The sequence below is a fragment of the Microtus pennsylvanicus genome, chromosome 10 (assembly GCF_037038515.1).
Source record: "Microtus pennsylvanicus isolate mMicPen1 chromosome 10, mMicPen1.hap1, whole genome shotgun sequence".
NCBI classification, from domain to species: Eukaryota; Metazoa; Chordata; class Mammalia; order Rodentia; family Cricetidae; genus Microtus; species Microtus pennsylvanicus.
In genome coordinates this window covers 21113619-21131365 of record NC_134588.1, presented here as the reverse complement: position 1 = coordinate 21131365, position 17747 = coordinate 21113619, and the positions used below count along the sequence as shown (strand labels likewise).

Genomic DNA, 17747 nt, shown 5'->3' with positions numbered 1-17747 from the left:
CTCTCTCTCTCTCCTTTGCTTTATGTTTTGAAGCAAACTAAAGAAGTTGGTAGGTCATTTGAGTTCCTAAGATAAGAAGACCTTCTTAAAGACAGTGTTGAAAGAGGCCTGTCTTAGTTAAGGTTTCTTTTGCTGTGAAGAGGCACTATGACCATGGCAGATCTTATAAAGGAAACCATTTAATTGTGGTTGCTGGCTTACAGTTCAGAGGTTTAGTCCATTATCATTATGGCGGGGAGCATGGCAGCATGCAGACAGACATGGTGCTGGAGAAGGAGCTGAGAGTTCTGCATCTTGACTCCCAGTCAACAGGAAGAGGTCAGAGACACTGGGCATGACTTGAGCATATATAAGACCTCAAAGCCTGCCTCTACAGTGACATACTTTCTCCAAGGAGGCCACACCCACTCCAACATAGACACATCTCCTAATAGTGCCCCACCCTTCAGGGGGCCTTTTTCTTTCAAAGCACCACATGGCCTAAGCCTCAACCAAAGGTCTTTGAAATCAGAAAAGTGTTCCAATTCATTAAAACCTTGAATCCTTTTCCTGTGTAATGGGCATGTAGACAACACCTCAAGATCATGGAGGGGATCAGTTTCTTGGGAGTCATTTGGGATCAGTACAAAATCGACAGAAAAGCTCTGATCCTCTCTCTGCCTGAGTACACACTGACCTCAGGACAGTCTGTTACTTTTATCATGTTGTGACAGAATATTTGACCAAAGAAGCTTGAGGGAAGAGTGTTTGTTGTGGCTTCCAGTTTAAGTGTTCAGCCCATCATGGTGCAGAAGTCATAGCAGCAGGAACATGAACAGCCACTCTCATCTCATGTAGTCAGGAAGCAGAGAGACATGATGGTGCTCAGCTTACTTTCTCCTCCAGGTTCAGCCCAGGGCCTCCGCCCAGGGAACGGCTCCCCCCATTTCAGGAGAGTCTTCCCACCTCGGTACACTCAGTCTAGAAACCCTCTCACAGACTTGTCTAGAGGCAGGTCTCATAGGTGATCCTAGACGCTGTCAAGTGGACAGTCAGTATTACCCATCACAGCCAGAGGAAGTAAATACACAGTTGGCCAGATTTGACAGATTTGGTACATGTCGTTCAGCAATTCCCATTTTAGCCATCTCTCACTGACGCTCAGATTTTGTTTATTCTAACAATTTCTGCAAAATATAAACTTTCCTGAAAGAATTGCCAGCTTCCACAGCATGTCCTGGAAGATACGACTAGGAAGAACAAAGTCACTGTGCCACCTTGTCTTTAATACACAAGAAATTTGCCAGATGTCTGCCGTTCTCACAGATACTCTTGAGTATTATTCAGATTTGTACCACATACAAACCGTGATGGCATTTTTGCTAGACATCTGTTACTTCTTCTTTAGCAAGTAATTTTTAACTTTTTCATATGATATCAGCATTGTGTAAATAAAGACATTCAAGTACACTACTCAGAGTTGGGTTCTCTTGTAAGGAACAGATTTGTAAAATAGTGATGCCTGACGTAAGCTAAAAGCCTGTTTCTTTCTCATAAACAAGTTTCTAGGTAGTCAGTGCAGGGCTGATATTTTCTGACTTCTCACATTTTCCCGTGTGATGGAGCCCCACTCTCCCCTGTGTGATGAATGGTCCAAAATAGCTACTCTAGCTCCAGCCACTGTAGTCACATTCCAGCCATCAGAAGAGGAGGAAGGAATCGTTTGCAGAGAATAGCATGTCTACCAGCTGCAAAGAGAAAATACAACTATTGCTTGTATTTACTTATGACCTGTCTACATGTGTGGGTTTGTGCACACTACGGCATGAATATGCAAGTCAGAGGTTCTCTCCTTCTACATTGTGGGTACCAGCCTGACAGTTACCCATTTGCCATCCCACTTGCCCCCAGCTGTCTTGTACGATGACATCTAGAAGCTTCCATGAGTCATAGTACATCTCCTTGAAAGGACTTTACACAGAGCCACACCTATGAAAACCGGTAAATAGGTCTTTGCTGTAGGTAGGTGTCAAGGACAACTGGCTGTCCTTTAATACGGAAGAAGGCGAGAGCCAGATGGTGAATAAACCCAGATTCCTGCCACAGTGTACCTAGATACCTTTTTCTTTCAAACCGTTTGATTTCTCAGCTGTCTCCTACTTGTTGAAAACTCTGTGCTCACTTTATTCCACGGCAGAAGGGGGAAAGGAAGCCTTTGCAGCCCTGTGCATAGCTCTTGAAACACTTCGTCTTGTCTCTTTAATGGTGCCTCGGGGGCCTGGTACAGTACAGAGGAAAGCAGGGTCCTTTAGGTCAGCCACCAAAAACTAGCTGCATAAATCCAAGTAATAGGAGGTAAACACATCCCTGCACTGTAGTGCAGGTGGGTTGCCAGGCACACAGAAACGAGCTACCCCTGGATGGTGTGCACCAGGGATTTCACCAAGCAGGAAGTCATGCTGGGGTTTCTGGGAGTCCACGGGTCACATTCTGCCAAATACGTGTCTCCTGGTTCTTAGAGGACTCTAAAATTGCTTCAAAAAGACAAAGAATTCTCCTCAATAATGAGCATAACAAGGCTGTGGCTACAGCTCAGTGGTGGAGTGCAAACCTAGTGTACACTGCTTCGTATCCCCAGCAACGCATAAACCTGACTCCCTGGCGCAGGATTTGTAATCCCAGTATGCAGGAGAGGGGGCAAGAACATCATTAAGTTTAAGGTCATTCTTGAGGCTTGAGTCCAGCTTCAGCTACATGAGAAATCTCAAAAAATTTGGAAATAAATGCAACCCACATGCAAATGAGAAGAATTAATTCCGAAGGCAGATGTACTTGGCACAGGTTATATGACCTAAATTGACGGTGATTTCTCTCTCCTTTTTATCTCTCTCTCAAACACACACGTACACATACCCTTGTATTATGTTATAGGTAAATGATGTTTTTATGTTTTACATTTTTAAGTTATGCATGTGTGGTGTGTGTGTGAATGAGTGTGCGTGTGTGTGTGTGTGTGTATGTGTATGTGTCTGTGTGTGAGTACAGTGTTCTCAAAGTCCAGAAAAAGAAAGTGAATCTCTTGGAGCAAGAGTTGTGAGCTGACCAACATGGGTACTGAAAACTGAAGCGCAGCCCCCTGGAAGAGCACAGGCTCTTAACTGATAAGCCATCTCTACAGCCCTGAGTGATTCAGTTTTAGGATGTGTCATCCCTTTTGACACACAGAAGCCACTCTCCCATGGCTTCTGATCTTTTGAAGTCTATCCCAAACCAACATTTTTTCACCAGGCAAGAATGGCCCAGACCAACAACATGGACAGGAAGCCTAGGATTTTGTTCCTATTTTCTGCCACATATTCACATACTCTACTGATCAAGAACTCAGTTTCTCTGAAGAGCCTCCCTTGGTAAAGTGCTTGCCTTCTTGCACAAATGTGAGAAGAGAACCTGGATGCAATTCCCAGAATCCACAAATAAAAGCTGGGCATTGTGACGCACAGCGAGCTGGGGAAGCTGAGACAAAACTGGTCCCTGGGCCTTACTGGCTAGACAGCATAGCTTAAATAGCAAGGTCCAGGTTTCAGTGAGATCCAGTCTCAAAGTACGAAAGAAAGGGACAGCACCCGAAGAATGGCACCAGAGGTGTCTTCCCCCCATACTCGTGTGTGTGTGTGTGTGTGTGTGTGTGTGCACGCGCACCTGTAGACACACATGTATCTGTACATACACGAACTCGCACACATGCACAGAACCTGTTCTCCTTTTGATCAGTAACACTAAAGTGACTATATTAGCACTTCCCACTGACATTTGTACTGCCAAGTCATAGTGCAAATAAAGTCAGTAACCACTTTGTACGTTTTATCATCAGCAAGTCAATCACATTGCTAACTGTATAACTCTTCTAGCTTCTCCAACAACATCTTTCCACTAATACCAAAGTTGGAAGAAATCAAATTTTCCCTGGAGTTAATTTTGCTCCCCATAGACAATCTTGGCTTACCTTTGTGCTTGTAGAGAATCCAGACACTTGCATGGTGCTCTTCTTCCACAGCGTAGAGGGAAGCTGGCAGATGATATATTCCAGTTTGCGGGTAATTCATATAGAATGACAAATACAAAATACACAATTTTGTGGCTTGAAAGAGCCTCATGCTCCCACATATTTTGCTGTCAGGGAGGTACCATTTGACCATCTGTGTCCCCTTCTGCCGCAATGGCCTCTGTAGATCCAGTTACTAAAAAGGCCCTGGGTACGTTTATAAGCATCCACATATATTCAATATTTAAAATCCACGTTTTGAGTCCTTTTTAATTTTGTTCAGTGTGCAACCATGTGTAAGAATAGGAAAACATTTTGTCTACAATTGGAATTGCTACAAAGTGGCAGAAACTGTATATGGTCTTACCCCTACACCATTGTGCCCACTTGTTAGCATTCAACATTCAGGGACTTACTGGCTCCTCCCACGTATAGCCATAGGAGTGAAAGGTATGTGATGAAAACCACTACAGAGGTTGAAACCCAAGGCTGCTTGTGTTAGTTGGTTTCATCTGTCAGCATGGGCCAACCAGGGAGGAGAATTATCTAGACTAGGGTCAGTCGGCATGTGGGGGGGGCATTGTTTTATTTATTGATTGGTGTAGGAGGACCCAGCATATTGTGGACAGCCTATTCCCCTAGGCTGAGCCCTGAGATGTGTGAGAGTGGGGGAAGGTAACTGAGTTATCAGTAGCAGCAGGCAGGTGGGCTGGATGCATCATCTCTCCCTGATTTTGAGTGTAGACATGGTGTGAGCAGCTGTCTCAAGCTCCTTCCCTACAGATAATGCACTGGAATCTGGCATTGTAAGCCAAATGAACCCTTGTCTCCTCTAAGTAGCCTTGTATCAGAATATTTTATCACAGCAACAGAACTAAAACCACAACAGCTAATTATAGTCTCAGGGGATGAAACAAAAGGTCAAGATAGCCCGTGACCATTAAGAAAAACCTAGGAATGCTGTCGTGTTCCCTAGCAAAAGCATTCAGGGCCTGCTATATGTTGAGCCACACTATAAATTAGGAAGCAAGGTGTCTCAGAATGGATCTTACTTTGAACCTTATTTCATAACTAGCTGTCAACTAGTTTTATAATAGCTCCATTTCCTGTAATTGCATAAACTGTTCCGCCATCCCATGGATTAAAGACGGCTTAATCTGGTCCTCGGGAGATGGATCAGTGCTTGTCTCTACAAGCATGCAGACCTGAATTTGATTCCCAAAACCCATGTAAAAAGCCAAGTGCGGTGGCATACACTTGCAATCCAGCACTAGAGAGATGAGAGAACTGGAGATGGGTGGATCCCTGGGGCTGCTAGGTCAGCCATCCTAGCGCACTTGGTGAATTCCAGGCCATCAAGAGATCCTCTCTCAGACTAAAATGTAGAACACAGCCGAGGAATGACACCCCCAGCTCTCCTCTGCTCTCCACAATGGACACATGAGCACCACACACACAAACACACTCACAGTGGCTTAACATCAGGGCTTTGTGTTGAAGGATGGTTGTTCCATTAGCCACACAAAACTCATTGCTTCCTCTTACCCTGACTCAGGCACGCATTCATACTACCTGCCTGGCCTTTTAGGTGCCTGATGTTAAGACTGTGTATCTGGGGTGTGGCCTGCCTTTCCACGGAAAGACAGTTCTCTATATAGAAGCTCTGGAAACCTTAGCTGAGAAGGGGACATCAATGAAAGCCCCCAAGGAGAGCCATGACTAAACGAGCTTGCGTGTCACCAAGGAGCAAGTGACACATCTGAGCTATCGAAAGCTCGAGTTTACAGATGTGGTACCTCAGTTTACAGATGTGGAAACCAAAAACTCTTTTTGCATAATTCAGTTTCTCTCTCCTCTCTCTTGTCTTGTTTTTGTTGAGGGAAGTTGTCTCACCGCATAGGCTGGCTGCCCAGAGAGCCCCAGTAATCTGCCTGCCTCCACTTTTACAATGCTGGGGTCACAGGCTCTTGCCGCCATGCCTCTCCTTTTTACATGGGTGCTGCAGATGATACTTGGGTCCTTATGGTTGTGTGGCAAGTACTTTACTAAATGAGACATTTCCTTGTCCGCTTTTCCATTTTCTATCTGAAGAAACACACATCTGTTTTGAGCAGAGTACATCCTTAAGTCTGGCTTAAGGAATCCGAGAGTAGATAGATGGTCCAGCCTTTGCCACTAGTGACAATGCCAGGTTCTGGCATGTGAATAATGTAGTGCCATTTCTCTCCAACAGCTTTGCCAGGGAGCTGTTCTCAGTCTTGGTGTCGGTGCTCTGTAACCGGCAGAGTCTAAACAGCTGCTCTGCTACCCAGCTGAGATACTAATATATCACCTAGTCCTTTATGTCAATTGGCTTCCAACCCTGAGCACAGAGCAAGCAGACAGACAGCTGCCACCTCCCACCCAGACAGCCCAGAAGCAGTTAAGGAAGTTTGTTTTGCTGTCTCAGTTCCCTCGAGTTGTCTTTCTGTGTGTGCACATGGGCACACGTGTGTTCTATTAAGCCTGGAGGTAACAGAAAAAGACACCAATGGCTGTGATGTTCAGTCTTGAATCACCTACTGTGCAAACCTCTGGGCAAGTCTGAGGGAGTTTTTACGTCGGTTTAATTGAAGAGAGGAGTGATAATCTAAATGTGGACAGCGGCTTTCCATGGTCTGGGATCCTGGACTGAATGAAATGGAACAAGTTAGTTGAACACCAGCGTTCATCTCTCTCGGCTTCCTGCCTGTGCGTGCAGTGTGACCCGCTGCCTCATCCTCCGGTCCCCACGCCTTCCCCACCCTCAAACTGTGAACCAGAATACATTCTGATTTCCCTAGGATGCTTCTTGTCAGGAATATTTTCCAGCAATTTAAGTAACTAACACAGCAGCTACCCACAGGTTCTGTGAGCATTATAAAAACATTAAAGACCACACAGGCAGCTCTATCCTGTCACAAACATCCAGAGCAGCTCAGTTGCTGTCAGTGACCATGGACTGATATCTTGTCCTGCATCTCCTTCTCCTTACCCCATGCTGGGCTGGACAAGCCAATGGTTATCAACCAAACTGTCCCCAGGCTCCACGACTGTGTTCCTACGAATTAACCTTGACTGTTCCTTGAATAATAGAAGTGGGCATTGAAATTCAGATGTTTGTATAAAAACTCTCTTGTAGAGGCTGGAGAGGTGCCTCTCTGGATAAAGGCACTCCCTGCCAAGCCTGATACCCGAGTTTAGTTCCTAGGACCCTCTTAGTGGGAGGAGAGAATCAACTCCCATGAATTTTCCTCTAACCCACACACATACACTAAACACACACCCCTCCTAAAATCAGTGAAAAGAAAATAAACTCAGCAGAAGACATCTTCGTTTCTGTTATCTTACCACCTGAAGAACTGCCTGGTTTTAGCCTTGTGCTACTAGGCGGTTTCACTGCTGTGGTCTCAGGCCCCATTTCTCCTTACAAACCCAAGCCTCACAGTCTGCATTTCCTTTTACCTACTGCAAATCAGAGTGCATGTGTTTTCCCAGCCAGTGGGCACTATTAATATTTATCTACCTCACAGTCGGGTTTTATTAATTACTTAATTAGTAGTAGTGAAAACAATTAGTGTTGGGAGCAGAGTGTTATGTGCATGCTGACAACAGAAATTAGCATAGGCGATAAGCAGAGGTTCAATGCTTTAAAAAATGGTGGTGCACCCACAGACAGAATACATATACTTCTGCTTCTGGCCTCTGCATTGTCTTCCTATAGTCCGCATTCCAAGCGTGCATCTGTGACAGGCATCAGCTAAACATGGTGTATGGGCTTCACACATTTAACTAGAAAAGATGAAAGGAGCGTGCAGTGTGCAGGGAGCCATACTCTGAAAGATTTCTTTGCCCCATTCCCTTTCACAGAGCCAGTGCTGCAGAGCGTGGTAGAGCATGCTCACACTCGGCCACAGCCGCCCTATAGCTCTTGTGTGCAAAGCAGGTTGATACAGGACAGGCTTCCCATAGCTATCATGTCAGCCCGGTATTTCCAATCTGTGTGAGCTGCATGTGTCCCAAGGTGGTTGTAAACACTGACAAACTCATGTCACAACATGAGAAGGTTAGGGCTGGAGAGATGGGATGAAGTGCTTGCTTCTCAAGTATGTGCAGATGTGTTCACATGCCCAGAACCCATGGAAGGTTCGGGGAAGAGAACTCCCAGAAGCCAGTTAGGGTCAGCAGCAAGCAATGAAATCCTGTCTCAAAGAAAGTGGAAAGTGAGGACCAACAACCCAGGTTGTCCTCTGACGTCCATACATACTATAGCATGCATGCATCCACACATACTCATTACATACATACACACCTATCTCACCTCCATGCATACATCATGAGATAAGGTATGACATTCAGTGAGATACCTTATCTCAAAGGAGTAAGGTAAATAGTTATAGAGCAGAACAGCTTGTGTCCTGTTTGGTCCTCCACACACATCCATGCTCACACAGCCACACATGCACATGGACACAAACACACAAATACATGATCGAAGTGGATGGCACCTAAGGAACAACACTCAAGTATGCATCTTTCACATACACGATCATACATGTGCTCGTATATCTGCATATGTATATCCTGTTGCATATACATGGAAGCACATGCACACACACACATACACCCTTCCATTCAATGTTACCACTTCCCACTAAATGTATCAATGACTTCATGAGTCACAATGCTGAGATTCTCGACTCATTTCCCTAAATGACACCAGAAGGTTCCATCTAAAGTGGTAGTTCCTTTAGTTCGTCAGTTCTTTATTTGCTGTAAAAATATTGTTGTCTTTGTGGTTTGTGCTTTATGATTGCTTTTATGGAGACAGCGAAGAAACATAATACATGGGTAGAAACGTAAATTGACTTTATATTACTAAGATTTACTGCCTTCAAAAATAGCAGCCTGCATTAATGCATTTCTGATTTCAAGGTGCTTTATTTATTTATTTTTGTACAATCGGGCTTCCCTGATCCTAGCAATTCCATCAGACAATAGTCTGTGGAAGAAAATGGTTTTTAATGACTTATTTTTCTGGGTGCTCTGAAGAAAAGAATGGTATTTTCCCCCCTAATGTGTCTGAGGTATCATATGAACTATGGCTGTGATATGCAAAGACATCTGTCAGTCAAACTGCCTTTCCCTCCTCACTGTTTGTCGTAGGATCTGAGGGAGGAGTGTGTAAAGTTGAAGACCAGAGTGTTTGACTTGGAACAACAGAACCGGGCGCTCAGCATCCTGTTCCAGCAGCGCGTGAGACCAGCTTCTGATGTGCTTCTCCAGGTATGTGCTTATGTGGAAAATGGCCTTTGCTGCCAACATGCCCTCAACCGGAACTTGCTTGCATTCAAAGCTGGCCAGCCTCCCCAGGGGTAAGGTATATTGCACCATTGCACCAAAATCCCAACGGCTCGCTATCTCAGGTGGTGTCATTAAAATGGAGTGTCTCTCAAATCCTCAACTTCTGGGAGTTGCATTCTTACAAAGAACAGCTCCACTGAGACGAGTTCACAGGCGACAGTGTCGCCTGGGCTGGAGAGATGCCACAGACACAGTTAAGCGCTTGCATTGCAAGCATAAGGACTTGAGTTTAATCCCCAGAATCTACATTTTAAAAGCCAGGTGTGGTGGCATGTGCTTCGAATTTCAGGGGGAGAGGCGGAGATAGCTGAATCTTTGCACAGCCAGTTAAGTCAAATTGGTGAGTCCCAGGTAGAAATGAGAGACCCTGTCTCTAAAAACGAGAACAGTGTCCTAAGGAACAAAACCTCAGGCTGACTTCTATACCCAAGTACACACACACACACACACACACACACACACACACATCCTCACTGCATAGGTACACACTCACACAGAGGGCCCGGAGCATATTCTCCAATAAGCTGAGTGGAACCATGGCATAGAGTTGAGGAATGATGGCTTTGGGGAGCATCTTTATTCCCCGTGCATTCTGCGAGAAGCGCAGACGTTTCCTGAAATGCTGAAGCATGCATCTTTACCTCAAGCTCACTATTAACACAAATTGCGTCTGGGATTTGAGCAACCTGGTGATGTGTGTGCAGCATCACTTCTCTCTCCCTCACCTCGCTTCCTGGATTGCACCCCAGTGTCTCTACAGGGCTGCTCCCCGACAGCTCTCGCTGTGCTCTGCTCTCAGGTACCTCCTCAGCATGCAGAGTCCTGGAAAGTCAAGCCATCTGTTCCATTTTGAAGCCTTGAAGCCGACAGTGACAGAAATGACACATGGCAGGGAGTACGGGACTTGACACGGGACGCTAAAGGGTTGACCTTTGCTCTTCCCAACCCTCTGCTCCTGTTAACACATTTCCTCAGCTGGTTCCCCTGAACTCTGCTCAGAGCTTTTCTGACCTGTCTGTCTAAGACTGAGGGTGCTTTCACAGGGGCATCTACATTTTGTGAGAGTTGACTCACAAGTTGCTTGGTCTAATTGACTGGGATTGAAGGTGACCAGGAACCTTTTGATCATTGAGATGGTCCTGTCCAGCACCAGAGCCTCTGTCTGTGGAGGACTATCTAAATTCCTACTTGAAAATGTTACAATAAACACTGGGGAGATGGTTCAGGGTGTAAAGTACTTGTTTGCAAGCATGGGGAACTGTCCTCAGAACCTCCATAGAAATAAAATAAAAATGGTTGTGGGACACATTTGTAATTACAGCATGAGGAAGATTAAAAATAGGGAAGAACCTGGAGCTCACTGACCAGTCAACATAGTGAGCTAATCACCATGGTGTGGGCCAGCAAGGAGACCTGGTCTTAGAAAGGTGGATGGCAGCCTCGGGAATGCCACCTGAGGATTGGGGGTCTTCGCATGCACACGTGCACACACGCTCACGACGGGGGAACACACACAAATTACATTAAGCTAAAGTTAGCTTCCTATGCTCCAAACCTTAGGTGGCTAAACTGGAAGGCACTATATTGGGCATTGCCTAAGTAGAGTTCTATCATCACAGGGGATTCTCCTCAACTTTCTTCTCAGCGCCTGAGTTCCTCTTCTATCCTCTGAATTTTGCCATAAAAATCTTAGTATGCTCTGAGGAATTATGGGAAGTTGCAGTTCATAGAAGGAAACAGTTAGTAAAACAGTATCAATAGTTACACCCACCCCCAAACTGAAATAAAAGAGTGCTTTGAAGAAGCTCTCTTATAAAGTAGATCTCATCGCAGAAATTAATTTCCTCTCTGCTTTATCTGTTGGAACATAATTTATAATTGATGACTCAAAAGTTGTCGGCAGGCCACGGGGAGAAACTGTGTGTCTCCGTTTTGCTTCCTGGACCCGACCACCATCAGTGTTCGTCATCATGGACCTTGAAAAGCCCCGTTTCTTTTGTGGTTTTGCAATCAAGATCCAATATTGTAATTACCTTTAACAGCTGTTGCCTGCTCATGAATTTTTCTGTTTTGCTTGTTCTAACTCATGGCTCTTCTGGAACAGTGTTTAAGGATCCACAGTCCCTGTTTATAAATACTGAGAGTTTATTTATAGAGTAAACACAAGAGCTGAAGACAGTGAGTGCACCATTTCCATCGGCCATCACAAAATTCTGTCGCGCATATTTAAGTGACTAGCACAGATGATCCAGCTGTCTACAGACCTCAGAGTCTATTTATGGGGAATTTTCAGCTCTCAAAGTTTATATGTTTCACCAAAAATTTTCAATTCCCCGAGCCATTCTACTATAAGTAACCCTTGCTAAAGGTAGACCATGTCGTTGTTTGCTTTTCAATTGTTGTGGTAAAGAGCATGTCCAAAACTCAGTGTGGGAATGAAAGGGTTCCTTTCAGCCCTCAGTTGCAGTCCACCATCTAGGGAAGTCAGAGCAGAAACTCAGGGCCGGAACTTGGAAGCAGAAGATGAAAGCAAGGCCATGAGGAACCATGTTTGCTCCTTGCTTCTCATGGCTTGCTCAGCTTTCTTACAGCACCCAGGACCACCGGCCCATAGAGAGGTCAGCCCTCCTACATCAGTCATTAATCACGACAGTACCCCACAGATTTGCCTAGAGACCAGCCAAGCTTATAGAAGCATATTCTTAATTATGATTCCTTCTTCCCAGGCGTGTCTAGGTTTATGTCAAGTTGACAAAACCCAGCCATCACAGGCTGTTGAGAGAACCATGAAGAACAGTGATAGACCATAATGAGGACTGAGATGATTAATGTTAAATTGTCAACTGGTTAGAACCTAGAATTAGGTGGGAACAGAGACTCAATGAGGGACTACCTAGACCAGGTTGGCCTCTGGGTGTGTCTGTAGTGGATTGTCCTGATTGTCTTAATTAATGTGGGAGAACACAGACCACTGTGGGCAGCACCATTTCTTCGGTCTTGTCCTTAGCCTTTGTATGAGAGTCTAGCTGAGCACAGAGCTTGCATGCATTCTTTGTTCTTCACTATGGACGCAATACGACGAGATGCTTCACGTTCCTGATTCGACTTCTCCACAATAGTGGGCAGTGGCCTGGAATTATCAGCAGAATAAACTCATTCTCCCCTAGATTGCTTTCTGTCAGGATAGTTTACAGCAGCAACAGAGGAGAAACTAAAACACTTGCCGTCCACCACTGTCACAGTCGCACTCAGGAAGGAGCGGGATTTGCGTTTGGTCTGGTCTTTATTTCACTCACAACTTAGTTGTCTGATGTTGCTTTGGGGATTAAGTGAGAACAAGTACTCACCATGGAGATAAAAGAAAAACTGCCTGAGCTTGCTTTTCACCTTCTGACACTTGGTAATTCTTTGTTGAAGGGGAGAATGAATGTGTGGTGAATCCACCCCTAGAGTTGGCAGGGTGATTTGCATAAACAGAAGGGAACTTTGTGCTCTCTCCTTTCTGAAGTTTTCTCATTTCATATGGATGCCTGAGATCCTTTGTGGCTGTGCAGAGTGTGTCCATCCAGGCTGTGAAAGTGACTGTGACTGAGAAAGTCCCGGGTGGGGCACTTGACCACCAAAACTACAGACCCTATAGCTGCTCCCCGTGGACTCTGGAGGAAGTCCTCCCTGTGGATATCAGTTTGTCTTCTTGATGTTTTAGAAAACTTTTAAGTTTTCCTCTGTAGAAGACAGCTCAATGATTCTTAACCATTTGAAGTAGCCACCTAAACAGCAATATAAAAAGATGATGATTAGATTTGTGGTGACTTAGTTAAATAAATTATAAGTAATAGAAAAAGACATTGGTAAGTCACAGTCAATTTTGAAAAAATAAGGCTGGATATAAGAATTAGCTGACAGGTTCTAGTAACTTACAAATATAGCAGGAAACCAGGCACAGAGGTGCCTGCCTTTAGTCACAGCAGTCGGGAGGCTGAGGCAGAAGAATCTTTGATATCATGGTATCAGGGGCATCATAGGCAGCATAGTGACACCCAGTGTCGCAAACGAAACAGAACAGTGCCAACCACTGAACACAGCTCTGTCCACTGTCAAGGCCCATGAACACAAACCTAAGAATTAAAATGTTGTGCTTGATGGTGAACTGCCTCCTGATTCCAGGGTGTGCAGTGATGTCTCTGGGAGTAGATGCAGTAGTAAATGAGTTTCCGTTCAGATAAGAATGCAAACTAAATTCTAAAGAACCAAAAATCTAGCATAGAAAATAAAAATCCGAAAGTTGCTGTCTTGGGGACTGAAATATCAATGAATCCTGTCTAAATCTATAAATAGCCGAAGCTAGATGATTACGTGGCTACTGTTTCTTCTTTTAAGTCACACTGAATGCTGTCGACTTCATCACTGCTTTTTTAACCAATTGGATTGAAAGTTCACCAAAAGTGAGTTATTTCAGTAACTTGTTTTGTGTATAGAGTACATATCACAGTAATTATGGAATCCCAGACTTAATAATGGGGAACTGGCAAGATGGCATAGCCTGACAACCTGGTTTTAATGCCTAGAACCCACATAGTAGAAAAGAAAATTGATTTCCCAAGTTGTTCTCTGACCTCTATATATTATGTCCTATGACAGACCTGCCCCTCAAAAGGTCTTAAAAATTAATATTGTAATTTTATATAGTCTGTATTATCCAGTGGACTATGGTGGGTATCAGTGGATTATTTCTCTACACCAGATCCAAGTGTTTGCAACTCCTCTACAAAGGCAAATGGCACCAGAGGGCTTAGGATCATATTAAATATTGTTGTCTAACTATAACACAATTACAGACAGTAGTGAATTATATTACATGGAGGGAATTCTGTATGTGAACTGCTCTTCAAATGTTTGTCAGTTTCCTCATTTGTTTGGTTACTTGTCTATTAAGGAATGCAGTATTGACTCCAGAGCTGCATGCATGGGACAAGCATTCTACCGCTGAGCTACATGTCAGACCCTCAGACGGCTTTAAAGGAAGACTCCAGCACTATTATCTCTAACAAAACCTGGCTAAGCAAACATGCAGAGATCACCATGTTACCTCATGTGCTGCAAAATTTAGAGCCTTGATCAGTCTGATCTCTTACAATCCTATGAGATACGACCCAGCATTGCTTTCATTGTGCAAGCGGGGATACAGGCAGACAGAAGCTGAGTCACACAGCTGTGATTGAGAGGGTAGGATGCAATGTAAAATGCTAATGAAATCCACGTTATCACTGCCCAGCTTGGCCTCCATTTGCCTCTGTCTAGTTAGGGAATTTCTGAATACATAAAAGTATGGTGTGTGTGTGTCTCTGTGTGTGTGTGTGTGTCTGTGTGTGTGTGTGTGTGTGTGTGTGTGTCAACACGCATGCATGGCAGCCAAAGGGTAATCTCAGCTGTCCTTATCCAGCTTCCTTTTGAAAACAAGGTCTCTCCTTGCCCTGGAACACAACAAGTATAGCCGATGAGCCCTCTCTTGAGCAAGAAAGAGTCTACAGAAGAAGCAGGAAAGGCCCCAGAGTTTAGAGCACCTCCTGACTCTGCTCTGCCAGCATCAGTTTTCTTTATGAGTTTCTGGAATCGATCATCTCTGTCCCTTGGCTACTTGAATGCCTGCTACAGAGGCAGCTTCCACCCTGCCCTGAAACTCTGATATCTAATTTAGAAGGATCCTCAGGGTGATGGGGGGTGGGAGCACAGCTTCCTAGCAGTTTGGAGATGCTGAGATGGCCGTGTAGCTGCCGGCAGTGAATCTGCCGTTCAGCGTCATCCGAGGGCCTTGGTGGTGCCCTTATGAGTGCCCGTCAGATGTGAAAACATATGGAGAGGGTCCATCAGGGATGCTCTCTCACACACTCGGCACCGGGAGGATATTAACTTGTCAGAGGACTAAAAATGGCCTCTCTGTGAGATAAGGGACACTGAAAGATCACACAGCTCCTGCAGGGTCAAACTTTCAATGACAAGATGACAGCTTGGATCAAGAGAGAACCGGTAGAGGCAAGGAGAAAGGATCTTCAGGGTTAGGGCAGAAAGTTATTCCCCCCATTCATACTACAGCCAAAACTCTTAATGAAACCACTTCACCCTTGATAGTGTCATTTTTCTTTCTCTGCCCCCACCCCGGGCCATAAAAACTTCCACTCTATGGAGAATATGGTAGATTTTCCTTCTCTAGTACCTTTCTGTTTGCTATTTCTTTGCTCACAATGCTACATCATCCCAGCTCATCGCAACCAGGTCACCTCTCTTTGTCTTCTTGAACCACAAGCATCAACACCTTGTTAATTTTATGATCTGCATAGACACCAAATTAGATAGTAAAGTGTCAAATCTCAGTATCGTTTCAACAAAATATTTTATAAAGTAGCAGTGATTTAATATTGGATGACAATTTTATGGTGTTGGTAGAAAAATTAACCCATCTCAAAACTGAAAAAAATATGTGTATCATATAGGAGAAAAGCCGAGGAACCATATGAAAGAATATCTACCCAGAGTTTTGAAAATTAATTTTTAATTTACATTTTAATGTACTTAGCATAAAGCATGTTAGAAATTTTCTGAACATTTTAAAATGTTAACAAATTAATCACCCATTAAATTAAAGATACTGGGTTTTCTCTACTTTATTTAAACAATATTAGCCATTTTCTGTTGCAGGGTAAACTCACCCAGATCTTCTAGCTAATGATTTGTATGGATTACATCTTCCATAATTTCTACTGGGAAATGAAGTTTAAAATAAGATGATATAACAAGGACTAGAGAGATGGATTGACAATTATATACTGTACTGGGCTTTTTCTTTTGGGCCACCAACCAACTCCCAAGTCATGACACGGAGACTTCTTATTATGAATGCTCAGCCTAGTTTAGGCACATTTCTGGCTAGCTCTTTTCACTTAGCCCACTTCTCTTTATCTACCTTGTGGCTCAGGGCTTTTTACCTTTCTTTCTTTTGTATATCTGACTTCCACTGATTCCCTATGTCTGCCTGGCTTCTTGCTTCATGCGTCTCTCCTCCTCTTGTTCTTCCTCTAGTCTCCTTCTTCTTGAGCCTAGGTTTCTCCTATTTATTCTCTCTGCCTGCTAGCCCCGTCTAACCTTTATCTACCTAGCTGTTGGCTATTGAGTTTTTTATTAGACCAATCAGGTGCTTAGGCAGGCAACGTGAAACAGATGCAACACATCTTTACATAATTAAACACACATCCTTATATTGTTAAACAAATGCGCGCAAACCAACGTAACACATCTTTACACAGTTAAAGGTATATCCTACAGCATAAACAAATGTAATACATCTTTGCCTAGCTAAAATAATATTCTATATCAATATACTGCCCTTACTGAGGATGCATGTATAGTTTCCAGCACCCTCATTGGGTAACTCTAGCTCTAAGGAATCTGATGCTCTCTTATAGCCTCTGAAGGCAACTACACACACACGCACAATTGGAAGTAAAAAAAAAAAATTTAAATCTTTGAATAAAAGTTATATAACAAACAAAATAGTATGTGAGTGCCAAGAATTTAGGAAAGACAGCCATTTTTCCCAGAGTCTGTGCTCTAAGCTAGAGCCTGTGGTAGAGTGATGGTCAGAGCCAGCGGGGTGCCACAGTGGCAGAAGGTGGACAACTTGGAAGGGTCGGCACAAGGCCTGGAGGAGGAAGCCGTGCCTCGGAGTGAGTCTGTGGATACAGAAGAGTTTAACTGGAAGCCGGAGAGCATCTTGTGCAAATGCAGGAAGGAGTCTGCATCCCCATTTGCATCTTGTGCTCTTCATTGGCTCTTTTTCTCTCCTCCCTCAACAGCCACATCTCACTCTCTCAGTCCAGCCTGCACTGAATGATTTCTTTTTTTTAATTTATTTATTTATTAAGGATTTCTGCCTCCTCCCCGCCACCGCCTCCCATTTCCCTCCCCCTCCCCCGATCAAGTCCCCCTCCCTCATCTGCTCAAAGAGCAATCAGGGTTCCCTGACCTGTGTGAATGATTTCTTTAAGTGTGCTAAAAAATGTGGTCTATCCTTCTGCCCTCGTTGTTGTGTTGGATGTGAAATGTGTCCCCCAGGCACCTGTGGATGAAGCTCCTTAGGAAGGTTGTAGAGCCTCTCTGGATGAAATGAGACATTGTAGTGTTTGTGGAGGCGTGCTCTTGAGGTTTTACCCCCTGGTCCAACTTCCTGTCTGTCCCCTGCCTCCTGAGCATGGAAGCCATGTGACCAGCAACCTGGTGGTCTAGCTGCCTTGTCTTTCTTGCCATGATGGACTGTATCTTTCCCCAAACTGTGAGCACAATTTGCTTT

General features: G+C 44.3%; 1 protein-coding gene across 3 annotated transcripts in view; it reads left to right on the top strand.

Moving 5' to 3' along the window:
• Positions 1 to 17747, top strand: part of Nckap5 (NCK associated protein 5) — a 791944-nt gene that overhangs the window by 589680 nt on the left and 184517 nt on the right. For all 3 annotated transcript variants that reach the window (XM_075987773.1, XM_075987771.1, XM_075987772.1), the window contains one exon: positions 9206 to 9325. In XM_075987773.1, the coding sequence (XP_075843888.1) occupies positions 9206 to 9325 (120 nt within the window). The remainder of the gene's footprint in view (positions 1 to 9205; positions 9326 to 17747) is intronic.